Raw genomic sequence first — 13,513 nt, 5'->3', positions numbered from 1 at the left:
GAAGTGGAGTATTGAGAAGCTCAAAATATCAGACATAAACATGCCTTTTTCTCAGCTTTTTGTCTGAAATGTTGCTTTTTGACTAAACCTACCTCTGTTCAAGTTACAATAAAAAAAGAACAAATGAAGATAAAATAAAATAGTTTTTTTTGCCTAAAAGCAGAGGCCCAGATCTTTATTTTGATATATGGCATCTTCATATATTCATGGAATAAAATATTCTGCGGGCCATTAAAGTTTAGCGAAAATCGTCAAAAACCCTGGCGGTGACTGGCAACTTTTTTTTAAAAACGCTGGCGGGGAAAGAGTTAATATGTTACTCAAAAAAGCTTCTTACTGTCTCAAAATTATTTGCATTAGTTGACAAATTGTGCCTTATAACTATTGCCCCAGTATCTACTTATGATGTCACTTTGAACCCCCTAGGGTAAAAAGCCCCTCACCAACTTTTTTTAAAACTGAATTTTAAATCGAAACAACCTTCTGTTATTATTTATTTTCACACAAATTATGTTGCTCCATCAATTTTCAATAAAAATAAATAAAATAATTTCGACCATGATACATTTTGTTACCAGACAAAAAGGCACATTTCCTTAAGGACTGGCTTTAGCCCCATTATACCCTACTATCATTATTGTTGTCATCCGTGCTGGGCAGATTACTTCTAAATTGTAATCGGGTACTGATTACAAATTGCATGACGAAAATTTCAATCAGTAACGTAATCTCACAGATTACATTTTTGGGGTTATATAATCGGATTACTTCCAATCTAACTCTTTTATTTGATGTCACTTGCATGTTTTATGGAGGTTTCTAGAAACATGGACAGGTGTAAAAAAATCATGTTTTAATATTATTATTAGCTAAATGATTGCGTTGCCATAGCTTTGATTTTTCTATATTATTATGATGGATTAACAACAAATACCATGGATAAAAATGGTTACAGCTGTAAAACCATGGTCAGTTTTCATATGGGATGGAAAAACTATTGTGAGGGAACACAAAACTATTTAATAAAAAATTTTATAAATTCATGATATGTACAGTATTTTTGAAAAGCCATCAATTTGTATTTAATAAAAAATAAATAATTAAAAATAGATTTTTACATTTGAATCTTTGATTATTTGATAATTGATAAGAGCATTCCTCTTAGACAAGTGTTCAACATTTTCCATAAAATGAAAGTTAATTTATTAAAAACAATACATTTAAAAATGTATTTAATGCCATTTGAAATGTTGATTCTTGATATCATCAAATGTTTCTGTACATGTACCCTACGGTATATTCAGTATGATAACATGTTTATGAGTAATTGACTGAATTTTATTTCTTTATTATTTTTTAATTACACTTACTGAAGTTTTCTTTTCATTTTAATTCTACTTCCAATCCCGCATCCTATTTGCCATCTAAATCACTTCTGAATGGTGCACAGCACTTGTGTTTACGAAAAGCATAACAATCTAATTCCTTTTCCCCCATTCTATCTCATCTAGGAGAGACTGCTCCCTCAGCGGCTAATCCATTCCAGCATGAACAACCACGTCTCACTCTTAATCAGATGCGTCCCAGTTCCACATCGCCTGTACCCACATCCCTCCCATTCAGTGGCACTCAGTCCATGCTCACCAGCAACCAGCCCTCCTCCTTGCCTAATACCTTCACACAGTCTGCGCAGGCCCAGCTGGAGATCCATAGGGACCTACCCCAACCGCTGCTCCCTCTGTCAACCACATCCACGTTTGGAGATCCAGACCAACACAATCAGAATCCATTTCTATAAAAGACAGCCCGACCAGACCTCAACAAGGCCTGGCACTATTTACTGGCCTCAAGATTTTAACCACCAACTTGACTCAACTGGAACTTTTTTAAATGGCTTGGCTCTTTTCACAACCTCCTGGTTTTGCTCTTTGCAGGCACTCTTAAGGGGCGTTCACACATACAGTGATTTGCAGAAATAGAACAGTTTTCAAACTGGTTTCCCTAACACTCCCCTTGTTTTCCATTAGTCAACTTTTAGCAGCAAGAAAACTAATTCCATGTAAAATTAGAATAAGATAAAAAGTTTTGCTGGCTACCCACCTTTTTCCTGAACGCAGAAGTGTTCCACAATTCATAATGGAAGCCTGTTTTCGTTTTCCAGTCTCTAGTGTTTTCACTTGCATCAGCATATGTTTTTTAGTGGATAATGTAATGTTTAGCATATTAAATGTGCTAATAGTGCCTATACTTAACAGAGTAGCAATGAACATCTTTTGATAGTGCCACACCAGAGTGGGTATATGATATGAAGTGATACCAGAGCCACAAACAGTACAGGCAATCAGAATCATCATGGCACAGTCCAGTGGTTGGTCAGGAAAACTGTGGATACATCCTATTTGTGATCAGATTTTAAAAAGCTATGACAGTTGTGCAGCCCACCAATAATATTAGGGCATCCAGCAGCAGGAACATCCACTAGGATCATCAAAACAGCCTCTCTGTGACCTCCAACATTATAAACGCTCTATGTGTGAACACCCCTTCCACTGTAATCGCTGCATGTGTGAATGTCCATTATGCATTACATGGCAATACAGATTTATGCAAGCTTTATAAGAAACTACAAATAAATGGCAGAATTTAAAGGTTGAGATTTAAATGTTTAATCTTCAACTTTAAACACACCTCATACTTACAGTATTGTGTGATTTTTCTTATTTTTTTTACTTGTTACTCATACCATAAAACCCAATCCAAAACCAAGCACAAGTCCAAAGCCTCTCATGCATTTGGGGGATTGCACTAATTTTTTAAAATATTTTTTTTTGCGATAAACATGTTTTATTGATTCATACATTAAACAAAGAAAAGCAAAACATATATACACAGAATCAACATTTTACCCCCACTTTTACCCCTCCCAATCAACAACCCCAGCCTGACCCTCAACAAACATTCCTGTGGCCACATATGAGTACAGTATATACACACACAAAAATAAATAAATACAGAAATATAATAAATCACACACATTAACAACTATACCTCTCTCTCCACTGCCACTCCCCGAGAGCCCTGCAAGAATGCAGATTGTCCTATTGTTGATTTCTTGCATCAGTTTCTAGCTCTGCTTTAGTGTCCCTTTCTTAGCCTGGAGTATCTGATGACTTCTTGCAATGCTCTCCTTTAATTTACTTGAGATGACTGATATCTACGACATGAAATCAATGGGATAAGGACTGTCATTCTGGACATGGATTCTTGTACCAGTATGTCAGATAAAAGGGACTAAGAATTTGGGGCCAATCATTTAAGAAGCCAACTCTAAAGTATCATGATCTAATGTGATTGGGCATTGACTGTTGAATGAATATACTTCCAGCAAGAGATGTACTTACTGTGTGCGGCAGTGAGAATGAATCAGTGCTACATACTAAGAGAATGTAAGAATGAGAGACTGTTGCACATGATGTTGCTCAGCAAATACAAGGATGAATTTAATATGACATGTCTGCGTTTGCCTTATGTTTATTAGGTGCATAATGTACTCCAGCTCTGGCTTACTTTTTCTTTCCAGCTATATTCTTTCCCAGTATACTGGACACATCAGCTCATTCTTTATTAATATTATTACACCATTTAGAATAATAGTAATGTTAGCAAAACTATAAAATATCAGAAATGGAAGTATAAATCAGTTCTTTACAACTAATTTCAAGCATAAGTCTTCACATCAAGAGGTCGTTGATATCATGAGAATCATAAATTCAAGAGGTCAAGAGTGTCCAAACATTTGACTGGTAGTGTATCGACACATGTATGAGTGACAGAATATCATCGGCCTATATGTTGAGTGTTTTTAATATCCTAGCCTATTTTAAAATATATTGTTCATTAACACACCTTCTAGCCAACGGGACAAATTGGGGTTTGTAAATCGAATCCTTATAACTTTCCAAAAAATTAAAAAACGTAATTAACCATGACCAGAGCTAGCAATTTATTTTTCCGCAACTTAAACCCAGCAAACATGCTCCATTGGGGCCCGAATGGGGCCATTGCGGGCAGCCCACTGTGGGCCCAGATACCGGCGTGAAATGCGGGGCACGTGTGGGCACCACACTATGGGACCCAGGTGGGGCCCCAGTGGGACACCCCAAAGTGTGAGCTGACTGTGGGCAGGCCCACAGTAAGTAGAGTGGGCCCCCATTGGGGCCAGTTGTGGGCCCACACCAAACCCCTTAGGGGCCCAAGTGGGGCCACTGTGGGCAGCCTATTGTGGGCCCACACCAAACCCCTTAGGGGCCCAAGTGGGGCCACTGTGGGCAGCCTATTGTGGGCCCAAATACCGGCGTGAAATGTGGGGCACGAGTGGGCCCCACACTATGGGGTCCAGGTGGGGCCCTAGTGGGACAGCCCAAATTAGAGTGGGCCCTCATGTGGGCTGGATGTGGACACACTGTGGGTGTAGGTGCAAAGTTTGAGCACACGGAGTGTGGGTACTTTACTATATACAGAACAATTGCACTTGTTAAAGGTAGCAGCAATAAATCTAGGGTCATGTTTTTTTTTAAATAATTTATTTACAGACATTATAATTAATAATAATACATTGAGATTTATTTTTAACTAGCAATAAAAAAGCAATAGAGCAGTTTAAAACAGCAATAAACACACAAAAACAGAACCACAGAATACTTAAAACACATATGAAAGTAAATTAAAAACCAATCCCCTCAGTAGGTATTTCCCTCACTGCAGTTCTGGCCCTTCCTTGCCTTCCCCATCTCTGTCCCTTGCATTCACGGAGCCACGTTTTATGGACGCTTCCACCTCGCATGCAGTGGCTTGGCTGCTTTTTTTCCACAGCATCTAAGTGAGAAAGGATCAATTGAAATACAAATGTTAAAAACAAAATAAGGGTTGTTCAAGTAGGCCTACTGTTATGCCATTTCAACCTCCTTTGCACTTTGACGATTATTACTGGCTACAGGAAACATGGGTTAAGATTTTATAAGAAGTCTTGTGCTCACCAAGGCTGCATTTATTTCATCAAACAGTAAAGTAAAAATTGTGAAATATTATTACAATTGATCAATGTTGAAAACTGTTTTTGCTGCTTAACATTTTTGTAGAAATTTATACTTTTTTCAGTTTAATAAACAGCATTTATTAATTTTATTAAAGCATTTATTGAATAGAAATCTTTTGTAACTTTATAAATGTCTTCTGTCACTTTTGATCAATTTAATGCATCCTTGATGAATAAAAATATGAATATCTGTCTTTTTAATCTTACCTCATCATTGTTCCACAAAAATGTTAAGCAGCACAACTGAAATGTTTCTTGAGCATAATTGAGTTTATAATTGTATATTTTAATAACAACAGATACAATAACATTTATTTTAGCAAAATAATAATAATAAAAAAAACATCATGGGAATTGATTTTATCTATTTTACAGCTTAATGATCATTGGATGGGACTATATCTCCCACCCAAAAAATTGTAGGCTATACCATATGAGATTAGTTGGGTTTGTGACAAAATTATGGCAACCATAAAGACACATAATTAAAAACACCCACATAAAATATTTAACTTTTTAACAATTTTTTTAACTAAAAATTTAACTATTTTTAACTATATGCTAAATGTGGGTTGCCCACAGTAAATCCTCATGTGGGCCCAAATGGGCAAAGCGACTATGGGCCCGCATGGACTAACCCACTGGGGGCCTGTGTGGGTTTTCTGTGGGCAAGCCCACTGTGGGTTGCCCACAGTAAATCCTCATGTGGGCCCAAATGGGCAAAACGACTATGGGCCCCGCATGGACTAACCCACTGGGGGCCTGTGTGGGTTTTCTGTAGGCAAGCCCACAGTGGGCTTGCCCACAGAATGCCCACATGGGGCCCCAAAGGGTTTGCCCTTGCCCACACTGTCCCACAGAAAACCCACACTTACCCACAGTGGGCCCGCACTGGCATGTTTGCTGGGAATGTACACAGTGCGCGACAGCACCTTTTAAAGAAATTTGTCGATTTAGTCAATGTATTTCTTCTCAAACAACGTAAATGTTTCCTAGAGAAGCCAAAGAATCAACACAACTACACTCTTTACACTGCCACAAGAATGTAGAATACTCGAGCAATTGGAGCTCCTCAATATGTGTCCCCTTCGAGACTATCACCACTTAAATATGAGACAACAGGTGATTTAAAGGTTGCACTTTTCCCCCTAACATTTCATTTGGACTCAACTAATGGTTAGGTTTAGGTTTGTGTGGTAGAGTCCATAAATGATGCATTCCTCGTCACTGTATTACATCCTCTACAGCTGAATGGAACTTGCTTCACAACTAGCTTTTGGCAGGTGCTCCTGGACATACACGGAGCTCACACATGCCTATACACCCTACAACACTTACCGCTTTGGCCACTGGTGGCAGTGCTTTAAATTTCAGCATATACCGATGTTTGCTAAAGAAAGGTCGATCTACTCCTCACGATTTCACTGTGAGATCAGGCTGCCCAAGGAAAGTTGGCAAACCTACTCTTTTTTTAAACTAGTGGAGGTTCATTCATAAATTAATCTGTGTTTTGGTATAAATCGGTTTAGTGAATGAATTGTACTTGTTCACTTCCATTGTTTTAGTGTTGAATGACTCAATCATCCAATCAGTCGAGTCAATGATTTAATTACTTTCTCATAATATAAGAAACTCATTTGTCGCCACCTATTGGCAAAAACATGCAATTTCCAGAAACGGCCACTGAACAAATCAGGGAAAGATATCAAAATGAACAGTCATTTGAAAATTATTTTATTTGAAAAGCAATGAACACAGAGAGGCTGAGTGATAAAAAAAAATAAATGCATACCAGTGCTGTTGGACTGTATATCAGGATAGGAAAATATATTTTTTTTATTAAGAGTTTCTTCAAATTATGTTAATAATCTGAATATTATATTAATTTATGTTATAATAAGATGCATAATATCTTATAATACCTTATATAAGATATTTTGAAGAATATCTGAGCTGCTTAAATTTCATACAATCAAAACATACTGTACTACTAATGGAGGCAGTCAAGCAGACTTAAATATTGTATGGCTTCACAAATCTTGAAAATAATATTCTTAAAGTAATTTGATTAACAGATTATATAATTACATTTTTTGGTGAAGTATCACTTTTAAGTCATAGAGACCCTCCCTGTATGTGACTAAACATATTTTTTTAGAAAAATCAACCACATCACCGTCAACATTTCAAAACTGTTGCTCTAAAGAATGTGTGTTTGCACAACACAAGTGGGAGTCTACAGAGCATCCGGCTGATTGGAAATCTCCATTAGATCTTCACATCACATTTGTCAGTGTATCCCATGTTCTGTGATATAACATTGGCCAGAAGTCTTCAACATCCACGTTCATCATGTGTCTGACCGGTTTGAAAAGAGCCAGTTGAGCACATCCTGTAGACCCTGGCCAGAACGTGCACTGATCTCTAATGCTGTGATAGCTTGAGGCGCAGATCTAATGATGTCATCCATTCTGAACAACGATTTCAACTCCACAAGAGACATGGTGCATGGCAGATCCCTAAAGGTGAGGAACAATACCAGGAAATAAAAGTTAGAGTGTCAATATCAAAATAAAAATTTTGTATAAATATGAGTATTGAGTACAAATAATATGTGGGTAGTTAATGCATAACATGGCCATGTAATTTTTAACAGACAATATTGTAAAAAGTCATCAAAAACTCGACCTTTGTGGTTTTACGGTGCTTTTATGTCCTTTTTCGAGCTTGACAGTCCATAGTCACTATATTCAGTAGACCACTTCCACGTTATTCTATAACGTACCGACAACATTTCTACCAAATTCCAAATAAAAATATTGTTATTTAGAGCATTTATTTGCAGAAAATATCATCTGGTCATGGCTTGATTCATGCGTCCTTTTCAAAGACGAATCTGCCCGCTTCCAGTCTTGCTGAAGCACCCCCATCAGGATCATCACCAATCCTCCACCTGGTCATCTAATGGTTAGACGGAGACCTGGAGAGGCCTTATAGCCACAGTGTCTCGCACCCACTGTGAAATTTGGTGGAGGATCGGTGATGATCTGGGGGTGCTTCAGCAAGGCTGGAATCGTGCAGATTCGTCTTAGTAAAGGATGCATGACTCATGCCACATACAAGGTTATCCTGGAAGAAAGTTTGCTTCCTTCTGCTCCGACAATGTTCCCAAACTCTGTGGAATGTTTTTTCTCCCCCAGCAGGACAATGATTCATGCCACACAGACAGGTCAATCAATGTGTGGATGGAGGACCACCAAGTCAAGACCCTGTCATGGCCAGCCCAATCTCCAGACCTGAACTCCATTGAAAACCTCTGTAATGTGATCAAGAGGAAGATGGATGACCACAATCAATCAAACAAAGCAGAGCTGCTTGAATCTTTGAACCAGGAGTGGCATAAAGTCACCCAATAGACTGGTAGAGAGCATGCCAAGAAGCATGAAAACTGTCACTGAAAATCAAGAGTTATTCCACCAAATATTGATTTCTGAAATCTTCCCACGTTAAAACATTAGTAGTGTGTAGTTTAAAAATGAACATGAACTTGTTTTCTTTGCATTATTCGAGGTCTGAAAACACGGCATTTTTTTATATTTTGACCAGTTGTCATTTTCTGAGAATAAATGCTCTAAATTACATTTCACAGAGAAATACGGTCAGTATTTTATAGAATAAAACAAAAATGTTCAATTTACTCAAACCATACCTTTTGCAGTGATCTCTTAATGTTTTTCAGAGCTGTATAGAATTTTTTGATTGGGAACGACTTTTGGTTCAATGACTCAAAACAAATCAAATCAAATATGCTTATTTATCGCCACCTACTGGGGAAAAGGCGTCATTTGCAGAAATATTCACTGAACAAATCGGTGAACAATTCTGTACTAATCTTTTTGGTGAACGGATTCAAAAGTCGACAGGTCACTAAGATTCATCAAAATCCCCACCACTAGTATGTAGTGAGTTGACAGTGCACAGTGTGACAAGCTTCAGTCTTGTAGAGTGCATGTAGCTTTGGCATTCCACTCCGAACATAGCCGTAGCGTATTAATTAAACTGACCTTTTGTTGAAAAGTACAAGTACAGCAGCAGCTTGAAGTGGCTCAGCTGAGAGTACAGACAGCATCTGAATGCACGAGGAGGAAATCTGGGAGATGTTTGCACAATCCACCATAAACTAAAATGCAGACAGAACAAATCGATATAAATCTTAATGGGCAACATGATTATTTAGTGAATGTACACACATTATTTGCAAGTATTGCAAGGATTCTACCTCCTGCCATCAAGCAAGGTAGCTGAGATGTACACTATCAGTCAAAAGTTTGGACACACTTACTTATTCTATACTATTACTAATCCCCTCATTTTAGTGTAGCCAATTGGAGAAATGTCATGTAATTGAAATCATCATAAATTGAATGTGGCCCCTTCAAGAACCAGAGTTTTGCGACACCCGCTTTCCAGGCACTCTCTCATTGGAGTTGTAGACGTGAGAGCATGCGTTGTGCAGGAGAGCTCCCGGTTTTGTTCACTGTTTGAGAATTACTTGGGTAAATATCACATTTTATAGTTATAAATAATACTTAAATATTTAGCTTTTTCACACCAAAAGCCACCGAATCACGTTAAAAGACAATAATTTAACCACTGGAGCAATATGGATGACATTTATGCTGACTGTCTGTGATTTTTGTCTTATGTCTGTGACAAAAATCAAGTACTTCAGAATCAGAATAAGCTTTATTACCAGGTATGCTTACACATACAAGGAATTTGTCTTGGTGACAGAAGCTTCCAGTGCACAAACAATACAACAACAAGACAGAGATGATAATAAAAAGATCGAACAGAAGAGTTTTAAAATGACATTTTAAAATATTCATAATCAGATTAAAGTTACTTTTTGGATTACATGTATATATATATGTATATATATATATATATATGTATATATATATATATATATATATATATATATATATATATATATATATATATATATATATATATATATATATATATATATTAATTAGACAAAGGCAGTAAATTGCTCATAATTTATTGATCACTCCAAATCTTCTTTTGCATTAGTGTGGTAAAGTTTAGTTTCGCGAACTGCTTTTGTACTCGGCTGTACATGAATGCACTTTTGTGACAACTTTTGAGACTTTTTTTTTATGTTGTTGATTCACAAATATAACTGATCTGTTACCACACATGGATGGTGTTTGTAATGCCAAAATTGCTGGAGTAAGAACATTTTAAGAGCATTTTTTATTTCACTCAGAAATACAATCAGTTCACATTTTTGAACCATTATTCAAGTTTTAACTTTTTTTGCTTTACATTTAAAGGTGCTATATGTAATATTTTTACTGTACTAAATCATACAATTACCATAATATGTCATTAGAGAATTAGGAAACATGCTATGTTGAAATACTGGCTTCTCCTATAATAATGCTTCAGCCAGTATACTCTACTTTGAAGTTTACATTCTGGGCTGGAATTTCTGTTTCTGTTTTGGCCTGTGTGATCCCGCCCACTGCCCACTCACCAATAGTATTTAGACACCACCGGGTTGACATATTTGAACAAGTTTGCAGGACGACAACACTGCGTGCTGCAGCCATGAAAGCCAGCAAACAAACGACCTAAAAAGCTCGCCATCCATCTAAATTCCACCATGACCAGAGGCGTAGTAAAATGAGGATAAATATTGGAGATGCCTTTGGAAGATGGAGACAGCTTAAAGCCCAGAAATCCTTTAAAACGGACGCCGAGTTGGCTAATTTGGATGTCAACATTCTGGCAACCCGCATGAGCTTCAAGTCTGGGGCGGGCAGACAACTCTCAAATATTTTGAAATTGGACTGCATTACCCATTTCAAACGCTTGTTGTCAATATTACATATAGCACCTTTAAGCAACACTGTAAAAATGGTACAAGCCTGTCATACTCATGCATTTGGCATCAAATAAACAAGAATTTGGTCAAAGGTAATCTGAAAGCAATCAGATTGCCCTCATCAAGAATTTTATTAAAAACTCTATTATCCTAAAAAATTGCCCAATGTGGTCTTCTGCTGTTGTAGCCCATCTGCCTCAAGGTTCGACATGTTGTGCACTCGGAGATATTATTCTGCTCAGAACAATTGTACAGAGCTGTTATCTGAGATATAGTAGCCTTTCTGTCAGCTCGAACCTGTCTGGCCATTCTCCGATGACCTCTCTCATCAACAAGACATTTTCGTCCACAGAACTGCGGCTCACTGGAAGTTTTTTGTTTTTCGCACCATTCTCTTTGCTCTCTAGAGACTGTTGTTTGAAAATCCCAGGAGATCAGCAGTTACAGAAATACTCAAACCAGCCCGACTGGCACCAACAATAATGCCACGATTTAAACCATTAAGATCAAATTTTTCCCCATTCTGATGGATTATGTGAACATTAACTGAAGCTTCTGACCCATATCTGCATGGTTTTATGCACTGCACTGCTGCCACACGATTGGCTGATTATATAAATCGCATGAATAGGTAGATAGATAAAGTGCTCGGTGAGTGTAGATTAATTAACAATGTAATCCAAAAATTGTTACGGACCATATATAATCAGAACCAGATTACAATTCAGAAGTAATTTACCCAGCAATGTTGACAGATCAGTGGTTGATACTCACAATAACAGATGTGCAATCCAAGTAGTATTTGGGCCAAATGGGCCCCATACAGCCTCCCAACTCTCGCACAGTTATCCTCTTCCTCCGAAATGTGAGGTCTGTGAGGTTGGTGCCGACCTGAATAGAAGATATTTCAAACTCAATATTAATAAACATCTTTACAAGGCACAGCATGAGGGTCATTCAGCTAAACAGGTGCTATTTGTGTACCTCAAGTAAATATTTGTAAAAAAAATAATAATGAAATAACAGCTTTTATAGATATTTTTATAGACATAGTGTTGCAATAGCCATTGTTCTAATCGCATCAACTACGTGTTGATACAAAAAATAAAGCTAGCATTTTTATTATTTTATATTAATGCGTGTTGTGTTCAGTTTTAGCGTCAACCCTGTTACAATCATATTTCCCTTTTATTTAATTTAACTTAATTTTATTTAAATTAATTAACTATTGCATAAATAAAAAAGAAGTGCCATAATGACATCACATGTTCAAGAACAAGTTAAAATGTCCTATTTGATCACCGGTCTCCCTTTGTATGCTTTTAGTAGGGAATAATCAACCCTGTTGTTGTATGGGAAACAATTGAAAAGTGACGTCTGTCACCCCTAATGAGGCATATTTATTTCCCAACACGTATTTAAATTAATTAATTTATATTGAAATGGCACATTGCATTTATTAACACTTACATTTGTATTATTTATCTAAATAATGTTTTAAATCTTACGAATGTTTTTATTTAAATTGGACCAGCAGTGCATCTCACCGTTGGCAGCGTAACGGGCGCTTCACCCAAATCTGCAGAGTCGACCTGACACATCTGTTATTCCAGATTAAGAAGTCATATGCATAAAAACAATTACACATGGTTAATAACAGTTTACTGCAGCTCAAAATGCCAATTATTTTAAGGAAGTATCAGACAGTTAATGAAGCACAGCATGTTGGCGATATAGTGTAAACAACTGGTGAAGGATATTCTGAAGTCGCTTCAGTAAAAGTGTTTTTCCTACTCCTGTTGCGCCGAGCAATAAGCACATGATCTCTATCAGTTGCTGTTTTAAGATGAGAGGCTTATACATGAGCAGAGTTCCTGTATCCTCATGGCAACGATGCTTTCAAAGTAAAAGTCTTCTTCCTTTTAAAAAGGGTGCTTTCCGCCACCTACAGACTATGGCGATATTACACGATCTTCCTCTCTGGACTTTCATCTTCTCACGACATTATTTCCGTCCAGTTTAAATTAAACATTTCAGGAACTGTATAGTGAAAAGACTCTGTAATGTTGATTGTTCCTCTCCTTTCTCCTCAAATAACGTTTTCTTTCCACTCTATTGTATAGCACCCCTTGTGAAGCATTGTTGATTTGTGTCATTAAAGCCTGTTACATTTAATTTATGTTATTTCTGTTCTTTATTTAGCCTATAAGTGTAGAGAAGAATCAAGAATATATTTATTAATGAAATGCTTTATATATAAAGAATAGCTCATCAACACACAGTATACAGTAGGTGGGCAATAGCAGCGTAATGGATGTGACATTTTCACTGAAAATGTGACATTTAACTTCATATATATAAAGTACTCATTATGGGTATATCAAACAATTTGTATGTATAATCATGTATATTATTTATAATTGTACAGATAGAATCCAGTCATCAGAAAAGTATTTTTTTTCCTATTTAGATTGGGAAACTTGCGTTATAAATGTGAAAAAACG

The 13,513-nt window shown here is 36.9% G+C and overlaps 2 protein-coding genes across 4 annotated transcripts in view; one reads left to right on the top strand and one right to left on the bottom strand.

Annotated features, from left to right (window-relative positions):
• The window catches only part of LOC127647653 (epsin-3-like), a 30,827-nt gene extending 27,282 nt beyond the window's left edge, over nt 1–3,545 (top strand). For 2 of the 3 annotated variants that reach the window (XM_052132046.1, XM_052132045.1), the window contains exon 11: nt 1,512–3,545. In XM_052132046.1, the coding sequence (XP_051988006.1) occupies nt 1,512–1,798 (287 nt within the window). In that variant the 3' untranslated portion in view covers nt 1,799–3,545. The remainder of the gene's footprint in view (nt 1–1,511) is intronic. The other variant, XM_052132047.1, reaches the window with a different exon arrangement.
• A 3,275-nt stretch (nt 3,546–6,820) lies between these two features.
• Nucleotides 6,821–12,896, bottom strand: arl16 (ADP-ribosylation factor-like 16). Its single transcript, XM_052132067.1, has 5 exons — nt 12,770–12,896; nt 12,557–12,612; nt 11,784–11,900; nt 9,160–9,275; nt 6,821–7,614 (listed from the first exon to the last, which is right to left on the bottom strand). Exons 1-5 carry the CDS (start codon nt 12,870–12,872, stop codon nt 7,446–7,448), a joined length of 561 nt encoding a protein of 186 aa, XP_051988027.1. The 5' UTR covers nt 12,873–12,896; the 3' UTR covers nt 6,821–7,445.
• Nucleotides 12,897–13,513: the final 617 nt, after the last annotated feature.

Source organism: Xyrauchen texanus, chromosome 8 (genome assembly GCF_025860055.1).
Source record: "Xyrauchen texanus isolate HMW12.3.18 chromosome 8, RBS_HiC_50CHRs, whole genome shotgun sequence".
Classification (NCBI taxonomy): Eukaryota; Metazoa; Chordata; class Actinopteri; order Cypriniformes; family Catostomidae; genus Xyrauchen; species Xyrauchen texanus.
Note: the sequence above shows the minus strand (reverse complement) of the source record. Positions and strands in the feature narration are given on the sequence as shown.

Bases quoted from the DNA above. Each gene is read 5' to 3' on its own strand.
- arl16 (XM_052132067.1), bottom strand. From the start codon at position 12,872: ATGTATAAGCCTCTCATCTTAAAACAGCAACTGATAGAGATCATGTGC. The intron at 11,901-12,556 runs GTGAGATGCACT...TCTTCTATTCAG, and splicing joins CGCCCGTTACGCTGCCAACG to GTCGGCACCAACCTCACAGA. The intron at 7,615-9,159 runs GTCAGTTTAATT...CCTCACCTTTAG, and splicing joins CTTGTACTTTTCAACAAAAG to GGATCTGCCATGCACCATGT.